Here is an 18,143-nt window from a genome sequence, read left to right on the forward strand (position 1 = left end):
TTAATTATATGCAACATTCTCTGAGTTGAATAAATTAGTTTAACATTTAAACCTATTTTCTGCACATTCCAGCACATAAAATAAAATATTTTTTGTGTTTACACTCAGTCTTTCAAATAGATGCAAGTAAAACACAGCAGAAAATAAATAAAGTCAAAGACTCAGCGGTCCTGTTGCTCTATTTTCACCTGTAAAGCAGGACTACGGTAGGCGGAGGTTTACCCTGGTGCAGGTGTGCCGCGGTCAGTTGAAGAATCCGCGAGTTTCTCTGTGAATTTCCCATTACGTCGTAGCGCACTCCGTGCTTGCTCGGAAGTTTAGGGTTTTTTTTTTCGCTGTAAAAAGAAGTTTTCTTCCCACGCACAACGGACACTAATGTTTTTGTCACTTTTTATGGAATCAAACTCAAAGTAAGGTCAGTACTTCCACGCTTTAAACGCTGCACGCTCATACTCTCTCCCGCACTCGATATGTGATCCATTGTTGATCTGCACACAGCTGTTGTCACTAACGGCGCACTCGCTTACGTCACTGTCCTCGCAAAAAATCACGGTTTTAGTAACGCAGTAATGCAGCGTTCCTACGGGAAACTAACGGTAATCTAATTACTGTTTTTGCGATAGTAATCCCTTACTTTACTCGTTACTTGAAAAAAGTAATCAGATTACAGTAACGCGTAACGCGTTACTGCCCATCTCTGGACACCAGTGCCTCTAACATTAACATCAACATATACAAAGAGACACTCAGGTGTACAGGAAACTTGGTGCTCAGGATGAACATGTAACTAGAACCTACCTAGAAACAGTGAACGAACAGCAATGCTGCATCACCCTAAAATGCTGTATTTGCCTTTGAAAACAAGGAGAATTCAAAAGTTCCCGATATGACCTATGTTGCACTATGAGGGCAGCCAAGCGGAATTAGAGAGACAAGGTACAGACACGGCTCAGCAGTAACAACTCTGAGAGCATGTGGAAGGAGCACTTTACACTTTGTAGGTAAGCCCAGGTGCACAGCCAATGTCACCGTCTTGCTCCACGATGAGGTACATAAGTTTTCTGCCCATTTTGAGAGTCAGAACGCCACTCTCCCTAAGAGGCCTTCCAAAAACGTTAAGGCTGGCACTCTGATCATTAAAGAGGATGACGCACAAAGTTTTTTCCAGCATGTCAACACCTGTAAAGCAGCCAGACCCAGCAGTATCCCCATCAGAGGATGCAGCTCACAGGAGTCTTTTCTTTCTCTCCCTGCCTGTTGTCCCCTCCTGTTTTAAATCATCAGTCATTGTGTGTGTTCCAAGAAAGAGTAAGGTAATATGCTTAAATGACTGCCACCCTGTTCTCCATCTATCATAGGAAAATCAATTTGAGATGCAGATGAAGTATTTTATTCCTGACATTTTGTCACCCAATCTGGACCTGATACATTTGCCAAGAGGTATAGCTTCACTGATGATGCTTCACCCACAACACGTCATAACACTCTCAGTGATGTGCCAATAAATCGTATATATTTGAGCACAGCATGCATTACCATAATTCCCTAAAGAATCAACACTTAAAGGCCTTGGACTTAACCTCTGCAGGAGGATTGTGAACTTGCTCTCAAGCCAACACAAAGTGGTGAGGATTGCCCCTGTGACTATGTCCTGATCTTCCTCCTATCCTCCCAATATTCACATTATCACACAGATCCAGATTAGAAGTTACGATTGCAGATGACACATCAGTGATTGGCTTAATTATCAGCAGCTTCTCAAGCTAAATGTCAAAACAAAGGACTTTAAGAAGAAAGAACATTATCAGCTGCATGTATGTCCTTTGAAGCTTATATACCCATTGACATCACATGGGACCTACTTGCTAAAGGAAAAATACCCATAAAACATAAAATCCTGTAATGTGATTGTAATTTAATTGCTATACCGGTAATTATCTGTGTTTGTTCTGACTGTAATTTCTTTTTGACTGGGGACAAACACATTGACTTTACCTTTAAAACTGCTTTTTTTTTTCTTTTTGAGTCTCAGATAGGTCAAAGAAATTGGTCTGCACCTTTTTTTTGTTATAAATCTTCTGTCTGGGTCTGGAGAAGGTGGTGGTAGTAACCCAGCAGATTAGTCACTTTAAGCTTTCATCAGGTCATTCTGTCTTTTGCTGCTACATAATGACATGAGGCATTTCACCTTGTTGGCTGATGGATCATTTCTTTCACTTGGCCATTACAGTTTGACTCTCTCATATGCACACACACACTCACATGCATACTGCTCAAAAAATTAAAGGAACACTTGGGTCAATGTCACTACTGGTAGCATGTGGTAGAGGTTGTCTAGAGACAGTACAGAGGTTGCACAGGTTGTCCAACTCCTCTAGGATGGCACATCAATACAAGCCATTACAAGGTTTACTGTGTCTCTCAACACTCTCAAGAGCATAGAGGAGATTCCAGGAGACGGGCAGTTACTCTAGGAAACCTAGAGCCTTAGAAGGTGCTTAACTCCTGGGCAGGACTGGTATCTACTCCCTTGTGCAATGAGGAACAGGATAAAGATGCCAGCTACAAAATGAAATCCAGCAGTCCACTGGTGTGAAAATCTCTGGCCAAACAATCAGAAACAGACTTCACAAGGGTGACTTGAGGGCATAATATCCTTAAGTTGGCCCTGTGCTCACTGCCCAGCACTGTGGAGTCCAATTGGCATTTGCCATAGAATACCAGGTCAACCACCGATGCCCTGTGCTTTCCACAGATGAGAACAGGGGCGACATTATGAAGGCAGTTCCATACCACTGACTGGCCGTCATGCTCGCCTGACCTAAATCCAGCAGAACACCTCGGGGACGTTATGTTTCAGAACATCCCAGTGCTGCCACGTTGCACCTTAGACTCTCCAGGAGCTCAGTCCAGGAGCCCGGTCCAGATCTGGGAGGAGATCCACAAGGACATCATCCATTGTCTCATTGGGAGCATGCCCCAATTAATCAGTTAGCATTGCATTAAAAAGTACATTAAAAATATATTTAGAAATTTTTTGTAAAACATTGCAATAACAGAATATAAAATAGTATAAAAACATGTAGGCCTAATTGAATTTAACAATGTATTAATAATACATTGCATCCTTATAATAAGAACCTTATTAAAAAGCATTGCTGCTTTTATTGCTACTTTCCAATTGTAGCATAGGTTTTGGCTCTATTTTTGTTGACTATATATACAAACTTCAGTCATAAATTTTAAACATTGGTTGACTTTTAATTTGTATTATTGGTACTTTAAAAAAGGAGGCTCTTTAAAAATAAATTCAAATTAAGCCAGTTAGGCTTAATAATTAATTATGCCAGCTACCTTTTATTTAATGCAAAATGTATTTTGGTTCACTGCAACTGCTGCTAGTCTGACTGTTACAAGTTGTCTTCCTTTTACAGTTTTTAAAGCTTGCAAAAGCTTGTTTTGGTCACTCTGTCTGCAAAGATAGACATTTTTGGATCATTAGACATCAGGAGATTGATTTTTCTGCCATGATGCATTTGATCCTTGTTTCGCTATGCACTATGCCTCCCATCCTGTGACACAAATGGTTATTTGAAAATATGAATCCACCTTTAGTCATGCTGGCAGTTGCAGACAGGACTGAATCAAGTGCATAGATTTAGAAGGTTCATACTGATTTTTATGTGAGTGCTTTCAGTGCTCATTTATTCCTTTTAAAAAAAATTTTACTTTGCATTTCCTGACATCAAAACACGAGCTGCTCTCGCTGCTAACTGCCACACAGAAAGAGATGGACTGGAGTTGCGTTTACAAGAACATGATGATGAGAAAGCATTCATGAGGGATGGAGGAAAATTCACCTGTCCTAAGGCCCCAAACAAACACACATCAAAGGCCAAAACCACATGGGTGCACACATATGCACTAAGTGTATGCACACACTGTCTCTGATAAACACACACATTTATTTGAAGCAGTCTTTATCACCCAAGGCGAATGGCAACGAGATCCATTTTGTGTGTCCAGCAGCAGTTTTTCCATTAGACCTGATGAAATGTCCAAACTATAATGGACCTGAAGAAAGGCTGCATTAAGGCACAGTGGTTTATGTACACGGGCCAGACTGGATAAAAATGTTTCTCTGCTCCATAACAGGATGCCAAAAGTTAATGTTTCCCCATTTCCTTCTGTGTGTTCGCTGGGTGTGAGTTTTGTTAAAACGTTAAGTGCGGGTTCTGGAGGGTCCTACTTTTTTGATAGTCAGACATTTAATTTCCTGCAGTTTAATGCGTCAGTTTTCTGCATTTATTTATAGAGTAAAGGTATTTATTTATGGGTTAAAACACAAATTTTAAGCCCCAGTATAACAGAATATTATGCAGTACAACTTTCAGGCAATCTGTATTGCTTTCAAATATTTATTCTTGTGTAAACAAACCTTTCTCATTTAATATTATCCCTGCTGAGCCAATACAACACATACAGGCATGGTGCACTGCTCTGCTGTATTTTGTGTCTTTTGTTTTAGAAAATGATTCATGTTTGCACATGGCACCCTGTGATGCGTGTTCTATTAAAAAAAAGTTGCACTGGGTTTTTAATAGCTCATATTCATATACTTTATTAAAAAAAAGTTTTTTAAAAAGTAAACGTAATCTAGACTTCCTTGGTTCTCAAATCTTTTTGGGAGGGAAAAATTCCTCCTCTTGCCTTCTGGCTTCTCCATGATTATTAACCTGGCAGCATGTGCACAGCACCAGAGGTGAGGAGAAGATGCTGCATGTTGCTGACTGAGATCACAACACTGTGTTTCTGTGTGTCTGTCTGTGGTTTAATTGTGTTTGCCACAGCATTTGTATTTTTTATTTATTTTTCTAAAATATTAATATTTTTGGAGTGAAAATAGACTGTGCAGAGAAGAAAACATCCAACCCTGTCGGGCAGATATTTGATGTAACATTTTAGCAGGTTTTTCAGAATAAAAGTTTATTTATTTAGGTTGACAAATACAAGTTTAAATATTTAAGGAGGAGACGTCACGTCTGCCCTCTTTGAAATCTCTGCCTTTGTTCTGTGCGCTCCTTTTTGCTTCTTCTGTGTGCATATTCACCTATTCATATTCTCTTTTATTTTTTGTGCCTGTGTGTGTTTGTGTATGTAGATTTTTATCGGAGAGGTGTCCATGTACATGATGAAATCAACGAGGGAAGCTCTGTTGGCCCAGGAGAAAACAATAGTGACAGGAGACTGTTGTTACCTCAACCCCCTCACCCGCCGCATCATACGCTTCATAGGTAAGAACCTTGTATTGCAATGTACTCTAAACTGCCCTAAGGTCACTTGTGCTAATGGTACCAGACAGTGACTGAAAACTCTGAATACACATGAAAAGTACTTTGGGCTTCAGCATGTGTAAGGTCCCACCAGTATTTGCCTGGCGCATCACCTCAGTGCAGCTGCGATGAACTGAAAGACCGGAAAATTATGGATCACTGATCTGATTGAAATAATTTCATTCAGTTCTCCACAAAGACTGTGTGTAGAATAAGGGATCAGATTAGTATTCAAAAGCGCATTAGCATGCAATTCTGTGATCCATCACAATAAGACGCTGCTTGTGACTTCAGCCTTGTTTTGTTTAACTTAATACAAAACTATATGAGCAATGTTTATTAATGTCATAGCTCAATAAAAGTTGCATCTGCAACATCAGCCAAGCCTTAACCACGACACAGCATGCTGTACATTCACAACTAAACTCAATGTCGGTGCTGTCAGTCACCTGTGAGGGGAGCTCCAATGCAGACAGCCATGGATTTAGCAACCCTGATGATTTACACCTTACACCTTGAAAAAACAAACTTTTTTAACAGTTCTGATTTATCCGGTACTTGAGTAAAGAAAGGGGCTCTCAACAAACATGGCCATCAAGGAGCAAAACAACTGTGACATGTGTGTCTGGTACTGACTTTGTTGCTGTAATGTTGTCGAGTCACAGTGATGTAGTGTGTTGAACAGCTGTAGATAAAATGGAAAAACTTTTTTTAAAAATGACATGGTAGCTGAATGATGACTTTTCTTTTTTTACAGTGAAGTTGGATAATGTTTTTGGCTCAAGTATCAAGTAAATATAATTTGAACCAATGCGTTTAAATGATGTTGACTGCTTAAGCATCAGATGTCACATTTTAATTAAATTGAAATATGCTGCTAAATAGGGCTGGGCTATATCATACTGTTCACGGTAATACCGGTGTAATTTTGGGCAACGATAGGAAAATGAAATATCGTGATAGAATATGGGTAAAACGCACATGCGCAGTGCCTTTGTTTACATACGCACATGGCGGCGACGCAGAATGAGAAGGGTGAAAGTGGATCGTTAAATGAAACGGATGAACCACAATTGGTTTGTAAAAATGCTGCAACTTCAGTGGTGTGGAACTGGTTTGGCTTTCGTCCGTCAGATACACAACAAAGCACTATTTTTAGTAGAGCATGCTAGCGGGCCGTCGTTATTACCGTGTTGTTTGGAAAATACGGCACACTTAAAATCAATCCTTTGATTTTTCTGAAAATCGACAGTGCCCCTTATAATCCTGTGTGCCTTATGTATGAGTTCTGGTTGTGTTTACTGACCTTGAAACGATTTTATGTCGTACACGGCGCTGAAAAATCTGTCACATGTTTCAGTAGACTTTGCTAAGCTACGAAGCCGCACCGCTTGATGGATTGTCGGAGCATTACGGCTATGGTAGGCAGGAGGCTCGCGGAGTGATACGTACTGTGCTTCAACATAATATTACCGTATTGTGTGTATAACCTCTTTTTAAGTTTTGTGGATATCATACATGGTTATGCTGAGGATATGTCGGCCAATTTCCACTGGAAATGCCTTTTGCTTAAACTGTCAGCAAGGAATTTGCACTGTTACATTTTTATATAACTTTAAATGCACATAAAAAACAGCTGCTTGTTTAAGTGAAAATACATTGATGGGGTTTTTTGCATTAATAAAGTTGTGGAGTTGTGGAATTTTTAAATGTATATTGTGATAAATATTTTTGGTCATATTGCCCTGCTCTACTGCTAAACTCAGTGAGGCTCAACTGTTATGGGCAAAGATATGTGATATTAGATTTTTTCACCAGAACGCTGCCCAATGCAGACCAGTGACCAAAGGCCAGGCAAACACTGGGATAGAGAAACCTCTCATGTAAAATAATGTTTGTGGAGAAGCCTTTGCTTTTACTGATGTATTTCAAATATTGCTTACATGTTTTTGTATGGTAAGCTAACAGGTGTTATCATGGAAAAGAAAGGAAATTAAATATATTTTAAAAACAAGGACAAGTCCATGTGTCAATTTTCTATAAAAGCTCTATAAAACCTTTGAATTTTGATTATTTTATAACAACGCTTTACCAGAATTGGGCAGACAGACTCTGTTCCAGTAGAGAGAGAGTCTGCTGGACTTTCCTGTCATAGTTGAAGAAAAAAAACTTTACAAAACACATTAGAAATGCAATCAGCAATTCACCTGATTTATGTTTTGAGACCTGTTAAATTTGTGAAATTGTCAAGGCATTTCCTGCTCACTTGTTCCCTCCCCTCTCTTCTCTCACTCTAACCCCCTCCTCCCCCCAGTTCCCTCATTGCCCTTCACACAATCATGTCCCCGTGCCCCTCAAAACCTCCCTCTGCGACTCCCTCACCCCACCCGCCTGGATGACAACACAAAGCACATTAATTTCATGGCTAAGCAAGCTAGATAATCAGCAGTCATATTTCACAGCAAAAGGAATGCAGACGTAGACACTGGTCAGTGTTGGTGGGCTGAAAGTGTCAGCGCCATCATTTATATTAAACGCTATCTTATTTTTATGGTCTGTATTTGGCTTGCTGTTGTCCATTTTTCCTCACCTTCCATTTCAACATTAGTTAACTTGCACTTTGTTTTGATTCAGACTGGGTGGTCTGCATCACTCAGACAGACCACCCAGTCTGTCTGAGTGATGCAGACCACACTGTGACATCTTCAGTGATGTCTGCACACACACACAATAGTCACGATTTAATGTGGTGGAACTGGGAGCTAGATAAACACCCACACTGGAGGGTGATAACTTATACAAACCCTTCTGTGTTTATTTGTGATTGTTTCATTGCTCTGTGTTTGTGGCTTTTCACGTGCTCTTCTCTCCTCTCCCGTCTGTGTGTCTGTGGTGCCGCAGGTGTGTTTGCATTCGGTCTGTTTGCTACAGACATCTTCGTCAATGCAGGCCAGGTGGTGACTGGAGGTCTCTCGCCCTACTTCCTGTCTGTTTGCAAGCCCAACTACACTGGCACCGAGTGTCGCTTTAATCACCAGTTTATCGTCAATGGCAACATCTGCACCGGGAACCACGTGGTGGTGGAGAAGGCTCGGCGGTCGTTCCCATCTAAGGACGCTTCGCTGAGCGTTTACTCTGCCGTTTACCTGACGGTGAGAGGACCGCACCTTATCCTTTATTTCAGAGACAAAAAAAGGCTTGAAAAAACATTTTATAAAACGTATATCTAATGTAATGACACAGTATATGTTTAATTAAACAGCATGCGATATATTTTAAGGCATGAATGTGTGTAACGATATTTGCATTTAGGTGTATATTTCATTTCCTTTCATTCTCCCTTTGTAGCACGTGAACACTCACGTTTGTGTTTGTTTATCCCATTTTAAATTAGAAACCAACCAATAATGTGTAGACAAAAAAAATTCTCCAGGGATTCAACCTGAGCATAGTTAATTAAAAGCAATGTCATGTTCTAGTTTAGAATAGAAGGTAATTGGTTTACTCGTCTGTGGGGAAAAAACCAGACAGAAAATATATAATTTGAGCCGGGCTGCTTAAAGTTGTACTGCACATACCTGTACCGTATGTGGAGTTAAAAACTACTGAGTAAGAAGGAGTATTTGTTATAAACACAGCACCTTCGGTTCTTTGATGGAGGAATTGGCAAGGAGGGACTTCATGCTATTTGAAATTGAGGTGAGGAATATTTCACACTAGCACAGCGACAGTTTAGGCGTTTTTAGAAAATTGGCTGGAGGTCGCATGGAAAATTACTTTTTGAAGCGATAATTGAAGAGCAGCTGTTTGACATCTGAGTGACAGGGTGAGGGCCTCATCTTTGGAAAAAAGAGAGTGGAAGTGCAAATTTTATCAACAGGAGCAGGAGGAATACAAGAACAGATTGTTGTTGATGAAAATTAATTCGATACCTTCGCTACTTGATTGGAATTAGGGCTGCACGATTAATCGTTAGAAAATCGCGATCTCGATTCATACTTATGTGCGATCTCATTTCCAAATGACAACGATTAAAATAAAATAAAATTAAAAAAAGACGACGACGACGACTGTACCGCATTTTGATCCGGGACGTAATCTGCATGAAAACAAGCGCTCACTCTTCCTGCTCAACAAATGACAAGGGCGGAGCCTTATACCACGTGATACAGAAGCTGCGCCGTGTGATGCTAAAATTACCAGGGAAAAAACAACGGAGAGCACGTCAGGGATGACGAGAAAGTGACAGGAGAAAATCCGCCCCGGTCAACCACCCAAACATCAATAACGTGAACCTTATACAGCGCTTCCCTATACACGTCGAACTCTCGCAGGCACAAAGAAATTACGGAGGCTATCACTTATCACCTGACCAAAGATATGGTCCCATCAACACTGTGCAATTAGGAAAATGATCAACACCCTAGACAAACGCTACACAGTGCCGTCCCGCAACTATTTTTCTATTGTTGCACTACCTGCTCTATACACGCAGTGTCGAGCAACAGTGGAGACGGAATTTCAAGCAGTACAACATTTTGCGGCAACAACAAAATGTGAGACATTTGTTGTTTTTATGTTTATTTATTGTTTTTATGTTCAGTCTCAACTGTTACGAAGTTGATGTGCAGTTAATAAGTGCAATAAATATTTATACTGGAAAAGAAAACCGTGAGAGAATCGTGATCTCAATTCTAAGCCAAAAAATCGTGATTCTCATTTTATGCAAAATCGTGCAGCCCTAATTGGAATAGAGGTAGGTGAAAGTTCAAGAGGTGAAAATATATGCAGGTAGACCTTTTTGTTTTTAAATGCTGACAGTCCTCCCGCTTATTAATGGGTTCTCTTGTTAGGTTCAATTTTTTATTCTCTGTGGGGGAAAAACGATGTCTCTGTTTTGCAGAATCTTGCGCTACTATGATGTAACTTTTTCACAGCCTTCCCTGACTGATTTGCTATACCATGGGGGCTTTGCACTATTTTGAAATGGTAAAATATTTGTCACCAGGATGCAGAGGAGGCTACCCCCCCCCCCCCCCCCCCCCCTCTGTCCCCTTCTGGCTGCCTCTGCCTCAATTTTATCCCACAACTTAGACATTCACATTACTCACACCCTCATTACACATACATATAGGATCTTGGGGGTGGGCACGATACACGGAGTCCAAGTTACCATCAGGGTGTACGCCTCACCCCTGGCGTCGTTGCCCACCTCTCAATTTTAAATACACGTAGACATTGAGGGCTAGCAGGAGGGGCTATGCGCTTACCTGCTGCTCTCTGGCAGGTAGCTCCATGCCCTCCTGGGTTTTAATTGCACCTTAGAACACACATGCATCAACACTACAATGAGCGGGTGGAGGGAGGTTTGGAGTCTTCTCTCACCCCCATTCTCTGCGGCCTACTGGAGCGGGGGGGCTAGGAGGAGTGGGCCGTCCGACTGCGGTCTGGGGCCTCCCTGCTGCTGCGGAGTCGGGGTGGTCTGCCTCTCCCCACCGCAGGGAAAAGGGTAACACCACCTGGGTCTGGGTGCAGTTCCCCCCTCCAGGGGCAAGGGTACCTAGACCCGGTTAGTAGAGTACGCTTGGGGAGTGTGATCGTGTATACAGCGTCTCTTTATGTCTGTCTCCACGTCGGTTGAGTGTGAAGTACATATGAGAGCATGAGGGTGGGAATGGATGTTTGTGTCTGTGTGTGCCTGTATGTCTGTGTCTATATGTCAGGTTGGGTATCAGACGCCACCTCTCTGGGGACATTTCGGGCCCTCCAAGGTTTGGAGGCCTATCTCCACCCACCACCACTTCCCCTGCCGGTGGCGGACTCCCTCAGGTATCGGTGCGTTGGTGGTTCTTTGTATCTGGGGGTGGGCGTCCGGGCACACACCGGCTCACTCCTTGGCGGCCGCTTATTGGGGCTCGCTCGGGCCACTTTGGAGGTGGGGTGCCCCCGGCCTCTCGGCCTGGGGCTCGGTCACTCAGGCACAGCTGGCTGCCGGCGGAGCTCACGGGCGCGTCACTGCAACTCCCCCTGGCTTCTGCTCCGCGGCTGCTGAATGAGCTCTCATCTGGGACTCTCCTTAGCTCTTACTGGGACAGTGGCGCGGCTGCCCCTCTGTGGGTCTTCCTTGGTCTCTTGTGTTCTGGGGGCCTCTGGATGTCTGGAGTTTTGATCTCCTCCATACCTGCTTGATACCATTGAGGACAGGGCTGTGGCCCCCCACACTCTCTAGCAGATTATTACATGGAGAAACCTTTGGAATGCAAGCATGCTGATCCACACAGGTATGCACACAGGTGTACACATGGGTATTCACAGATGCGGACTACAGCTTTCTTGGCTGCTGCCTCAAAGCACACTGTGCACTGTCTATCTTGCGTGCTGCACAATATCGTTTATTATTTAGTAACTATTGATATCTATGACTAGCTAGTTTATTGTGATGGTGCTTTTTTTTTTTTTTTATTATTATGTTGCTCTTTGTTGTTTGCTGTCTCCCCTGTTTTTTTTGTTTTTCTTTCTCTCCATACAGGTGACCCAGGAGTTTTTTTTTTTTTTTTTTTTTCTCTTCCCCCCCTTCTCACCGTCTCTTCTCCCCTTTGGTTTTCTTTCTTCCTCTCCCCCTCTTTCTTTCATTCTTTCCCCCTGTCCTATTAAAAAAAAAAAAAAAAAAAAAAAAAAAAAGGATGACAAAGGATGAACTGAAGCTCCGCCATCACGTGATGTCACATGCTGCTGTTTCTGATGTCACTTCCAAAAAAAAAAAAAAAAAAAAAAAAAAAAAAAAAAAAGAAATGGTAAAATATTTGACTTTATTTTAGTGGGAAAACCTCCAGTTGTTCTGCATGGGATCTCTGTTCCTAATCCACCTAAACAGAAGAGCAGGAGCCTGTTTTTTTTGGTTTTGTTTTCGTTAAAGACATTTGGGACAAAGAACAGTCTAATCTTTCCACCTTTCTCCTTCTAGATGTACATCACCAGTACAATCAAGACCAAGTCCAGCCGCTTGGCCAAACCAGTGCTCTGTTTGGGCACACTCTGCTCCGCCTTCCTCACCGGCCTCAACAGAGTTTCAGAGTATCGAAACCACTGTTCAGATGTAGTGGCTGGATTTATACTGGGATCAGCTATTGCATTGTTTCTGGTGAGGACTACTAAAACTTGCATTAGGTTTGGGAAGGTGGTGGAGAAGGGGTCGGAGAAGAAGAGAGAAAAGAGAAGGTGGATTCTGGTCATGAGCTACTTTCAAATTATAATATTCATTTTGAGCTTCATTTTGGAACAAACCCAAACTGGTAATTGGATGATTAATTCAAGCTGCAGCTTCCCAGAGCCTTTAACGTGGGTTTGTTTTCATTTCAAAGTCAACCATGTGAAAATTTATGCCTTAAAATTCTTATATACAGCAAATATTTTTATGTATATCTTTGATGAAATTCATTTTAGTGACAGTACAAGTGTTGGAGAGGGCACCAAGTATATAAAAAGGTGAAAAAAGAATGAGGTGTGATTTATGTTATGCTCAATAAAGGTTTAGATAAAGGTAATTTAAGCTACATTGATCAAGTTAAGAATACACTGGCTGATTGTGGGGTATTGGAGAAGATGAAAAGAAGAAGGAAGTGAACAACCCAAGATTCAACCTGAAATCTGTAAGCGCAAGGACAAAAAAAGAGAAGAAAAATGAGGTAAACACTACTTTTAATTAATTTTTAGATCGTGGAGGTAACCAGTGATGTGATTAATTCAGATTCCGTACTCCAGAGGTTAGGCATCCTGTTATTTACCTTCGTAAAATAACTGCCGTAGCAGTTGCCGAGGATAAGATGTGCAAAGTGGGCTCATCTTTCCAAGCAAGACAGCAGTTTCACTGGGCTGCTGTCCATAATGTAAAATCAACATCAGTTGTCCTGCGAGATTTAGTCAAACTGCTTGGCTTCTGCTGCAAGTTAATGTGCTTTTTTCAGACTATTCATCATATTTTATGCTGTGATTAAATTCAGGGTAATAGCTGCAACTTAAACTGATCACGTTGTTTTGTGCTGAATGGGAAAGCTCACTCAGGAGAAAGGAAGGTGAAGGGGACCCCCACCCCCTGCCCCCACTATCCAAAAAGATTTATTTAATAACCTCAGAGGCTTCATTACTTCTAATTGCCGCTGAGTCCTGAGTGCCAATGCGGGAGACACATGGAGGAGAGACTCAGATAAGAAGAAGAAGCTAGAGGTTTGTTATTTGTACATTGGTTGATATGAAGGGAAAATCAGTCCTTTTACAGCTGTCATCTGTCTACAGTGATGGTATTAAAGTGCTAATGTTTAATATATGTAATGTTTTAGTAGAGTGTATGCTAAACTAATTAGAACTAAATACCAAGGACAGCAGAGATTAGTGAAAATGCCAGAATCTCGATTTGGTCACGACTCAAAAAGTGAAAAAAAAAAAAAGGTCACAAATTAAGAGTCTGACTCAATATTGCACCAAAGAAAGTTAGTGGCATTGGAATAGTGTGATTTACATGTGCAGGTCAAGCTTGGTCTTGGTTATTCTTTAAATAATTCCTGCTGTGGTGCAAAACAGTCAGGTTCAGTGTGGTCACATCTTTTTCTTGCTGCATAATAATAATAATAAAAATAATGTATACTTTATTGATCCCTGTGGGGAAAATTACTCTTGCTGCATTTGACCCATTCACCCAGTGAAGCAGTGGGTAGCCACTCAGCAGGTGCACCGGGGAGCAGTGTGTAGGGACTATAGCCTTGCTCAGGGGTATCTCAGGGTAGCCGTTCAGTGGATTCAAACCCCTGATCTTCCGATCATGGGACCACCACTCTACCTACTGAGCTATCCCCGCCCCTGCCCATGAGGAGGTGGATCCACTGCACCTGTTTCTTTGATAATTGATAGTAGCTTTCAGTGATTAAACTGTTAAAAGTGATATACATTATGCCATTGATCTTCAGGAAAAGATAAAAGGAAATGGGGTTGTCTGTGCAGGTTCTCACCCATCCAGGTCATGGTAGTCTTAAGGGCCTTGAAGTGTAAGTCTAGTTGCCTTTAACTCAAGTGCTTAAAGAAAAGGAAATCTGTCATTACGTCATTGAACATTATTTTCAGTTTATTATCAGCATACCATGAATGAAGGTTGACCATATTCCCCTGTATTTGCCTTATATTTACAATGAAGCTTATCAAACTCGTTTCACATGAGAACTGAGCCAAGTTGATGGACTGCTATCTTGCAGGAAATGAATTGATAAAGAGAAAGCTGAAAGCAGGTATAGTCTAAATCCTGCTGCTATCAGTGCTCACAGAGAGGAGATCTGAATGGACTCACCAAACAGCAAATGCCTTTGGTCTTTCAAGAGATTTGTCCGCTGCCAGCAGATTGAGGGATCATTGTTAAGAACTTGGTTTTAGAATTGGCTCCGGGATGATGTTGGTAACATAAGATATAAAGCTGTCCACTTGATTCAAGGGAAGGCGCATGCTGACTTGCTGAGTCTAATAGAAGCTAAATCCCCTGAAATTTGAAAGTGGTTCCAAACGAATTCACAGCATGTAGAAATGACACCTAAAAGGCATGCATGACTCATATAAGTCGCAACCACTGTAAGAGGTAATATTACAATTCATCTGCTATCAAAGATGAATTGATAAAATAGGGTCTTGAATTATCTGCATAATGGGCAATGTGAAGATAGAAAATAACTTTGTAAGGGTGGAGATGCAAACCGTATCACTTTGCTGCTTCGAAGTACAAGAGTGTGACTGGATTGGGATGGAGATTTATGCTGATACATGAAATTATGTAAAGCATAAGATCATATGGTTACATTCAGTTCAATCAATTCAATTCAGTTTTATTTATCTAGATCCCAACAGCAGTCACCTGGAGGCGATTTATATTGTAAGGTAAAGACCTGACAATAATACAGAGAAACCTGAAACAATCAAACAACCCCCTTTGAACGAGCACTTGGCAGCAGTGGGAAGGAAAAACTTCCTTTTAACAGGAAGAAAAGTCCTGCCACAACCGGTTGACGGTGAGGGGACAAAAAACACAATTAAATAACCGTTACTGAACAGTGCATCTCAGGTGATGGTGCAAAGTAATCCAAAGTCATTTCATAACCACCTCAACAAACTACTTTCCACTGGGAGGAAAATAAAATAAATAATACATTGCATTGAGTGCTGAACCACCAACACAGTTTCAAGTTTCTTTTAATCACAAGTCTGGGGAAAAAGCAGCATTTTTCTGTTGCAAAAATCTGAGACCAGGAAAGTTTCTAAATGATTTTTCAATTCAGCGTTTCAGTGGCAATCTTCAGATTCACTTTGTCTTCATCTGAAACAGTAGGCGGCAGTTCACACACGTCTGTTTTTGCATGAATGACAGGACACACAATGGGGAATGAAAAAGCAGGAGGTGGTTCAGTTTAATAGAAATGTGTTTACAACAGCCACATCAATATGCAATTTAAACTTGTGATAAAAATGTAAAGAATTGTCAAACAGGATAGTTATTTGTAAATTCTGCCCTAGGAGCTATAATTCACTCATTTACTTGGTCTGGGAGCTCTAGAAATTCAATGCCCATGAACAGCCACAAACAAGAAAACCTTGAGCTTCCTCCTGCTTCATTTTCTCCTTTGCTGCTGCCTGAGGGCACGGTTGGTGTCTGGTGGGGTGGGATCTCCCTTAGGCTGCCTTCTTTGATTAACTAGTCTGTGGAGGAGTTAACAAAGACTGCAACCTTACTGGTGTCTCTACCATTAAAAATTCTGACTAGTGGACAAAATGGAAAAAATACAATTACCTCTAATTTATAAACATATAAATGAAGAAACAGCATCTGTTTTCTGCACCTGTTAGCCCACAAAGATTAGCACCCTGAAGCATTTCTGCTGGCTAGATGAAATGATATCCAGCTTTAAGGGACTCACGCAATGTTTGATTGCTCTTTTATACCCATATAAACGTTATATCACTGCAGTAAAAGTTCTGATGTGGAAAATGTAGCCACGTCACACCAAAAAAAAAAAAGAAAAGAAAAGCCCACCAGAGAATTTTTTAAGGTAGCAAAAAACCCTATAACAGCTGGCTCTTGCTGCGGCGTTTAAAGCTGAAAGGGAACAGGATGTTAGTTTTCTGCAACGTTTGTAGGTACATGACACTGTATGGGGGAGGGCACTGTAAGATCAAACCAGCAATCCTGAAAATGAAAATAACAACCAAAAGGGAGACGGCCTGCTCCAGAATGCCCTTTGATCAGCAGACTCACACTGGGCTTCAGACCTCCATTAGCTCTTTTATTTTTAAAAAATCCACCAGATGTGGCCCTGGATTTCTTTTAAAATTAAAAAAAAACAAATACTAATTGTCAGATCGGTGGCTAGAGGAACCTGTACCTTAAAACAACATCACAGCTCATGCCTCCAAACAAAATGACCGAGGTCATCCAAGCTCCTTGCGACTGGTCTGTATGAAGCAAGACTGTAACATGAAGATGCATCAAAATTGACTGCATAATATCCCCTTGAACAAAACTAATTTTTTGGGCGCTCATCCAGTAGTTCAGTCCAGCCCTTAAGGATTATAATGACATTCATAAATAGAGAGACGTGTTTTCCTTTCCCTCAAATTCACATGCATTTTTGGGAACAAATGTTATTTGGGAGAGGGGATCGCTCTCTTTTACTTTCTCTCTCTCTCTCTAACACACACACACACACACACACACACACACACACACACACACACACACACTGCGTAGAGTTTAGTATGGGGGGAACAGTTAATGATGAATAACGGATTTTCAGAAACCTACTATAGAGACTGTCATTCTCCTATCCTCACCTGTACCTTTCCAAATGAGCCATATCAATTCATACAATGACCAAAATCAGCTGAGCTGCCCTTTCCTTGAAATTTGTGAATTAGTGAAATCTCAACAGCTGTTGTTGTGGATTATCATACTATTTATTACATATATTCATAACCCTTTGGATGAATTGTAGACACTTGATCTTCAAGTCAACATTTCGGTTTGCCCATTTATTTGCAAAACGTATCAGTGATCAACCTCGGCTATACCTCCTTAAATCACCGTAGCAACTTTACTGATGATAGCATTAACCTCAAAGCACCACTGTGCAGCCTCACCAAGATGTGAACACGGCTGTAACATCAAGTTACGCTACAAAGTCTCTTCACTCGTTTTATAGAGTTTAAACAACTTTTTCGGACTTTTTGTGTTTGAGTTTCTAATGTTCGTGTGATTTGCTGTGTCTTTCTGCCTGTCTCACTATTAATGTTAAACTGTCCTCATACCTTACAGGGTATATGTGTGGTGAATAACTTCAAAGGTGTCCACAGTGCAGCGGCAAAACAGAAGACTGAGGAGTACCGCGGTCTGCCTCTGATGACTTTCCCCCGTGTGGAGAGCCCACTGGAGACCCTGAGCGCACAGGTAGCTAAAAACACTTAACCTGGAATCCCATAAACTTTAATCTCTATGATGCACATTATCTTTCTTCATTAATTGGCAGAATTCCCTCAAGGCCTGCAGCTTAAAGCAAATTCCTCCCCTCAGATAAGGAATTCTGTAATTCTGGAACTTGGTGTCACTGTAATTTATTGCCATGAACTTTTTTTTCTACTTTTTCATGCCCTTTTTAGAAGGTCCAAGTGAGGGTGGTGCATAAATCCAAAGATAATTTTCTGTTATCAATAAGTTATTTGGTTAAAAATGTACTATCCTTCTTTCTCCTTCTTTCTATATCCTTTCTTTCTTTCTTTGTTCACTAA

At 41.1% G+C, this 18,143-nt stretch overlaps 1 protein-coding gene across 8 annotated transcripts in view; it reads left to right on the forward strand.

Moving 5' to 3' along the window:
* plppr1 (phospholipid phosphatase related 1) overlaps positions 1-18,143 on the forward strand; it is a 131,946-nt gene that overhangs the window by 112,191 nt on the left and 1,612 nt on the right. For 6 of the 8 annotated variants that reach the window (XM_026174205.1, XM_026174204.1, XM_026174206.1 and 3 more), the window contains exons 4-8: positions 5,162-5,294; positions 8,235-8,485; positions 12,298-12,474; positions 17,674-17,805; positions 17,885-18,138. In XM_026174205.1, the coding sequence (XP_026029990.1) occupies positions 5,162-5,294; positions 8,235-8,485; positions 12,298-12,474; positions 17,674-17,805; positions 17,885-17,932 (741 nt within the window). In that variant the 3' untranslated portion in view covers positions 17,933-18,138. Of the gene's footprint in view, positions 1-5,161; positions 5,295-8,234; positions 8,486-12,297; positions 12,475-17,673; positions 17,806-17,884; positions 18,139-18,143 lie in introns of those variants that run through there. The other 2 variants (XM_026174207.1, XM_026174208.1) reach the window with 1 other exon arrangement.

The sequence above is a fragment of the Astatotilapia calliptera genome, chromosome 7 (genome assembly GCF_900246225.1).
Source record: "Astatotilapia calliptera chromosome 7, fAstCal1.2, whole genome shotgun sequence".
Taxonomy (NCBI): Eukaryota; Metazoa; Chordata; class Actinopteri; order Cichliformes; family Cichlidae; genus Astatotilapia; species Astatotilapia calliptera.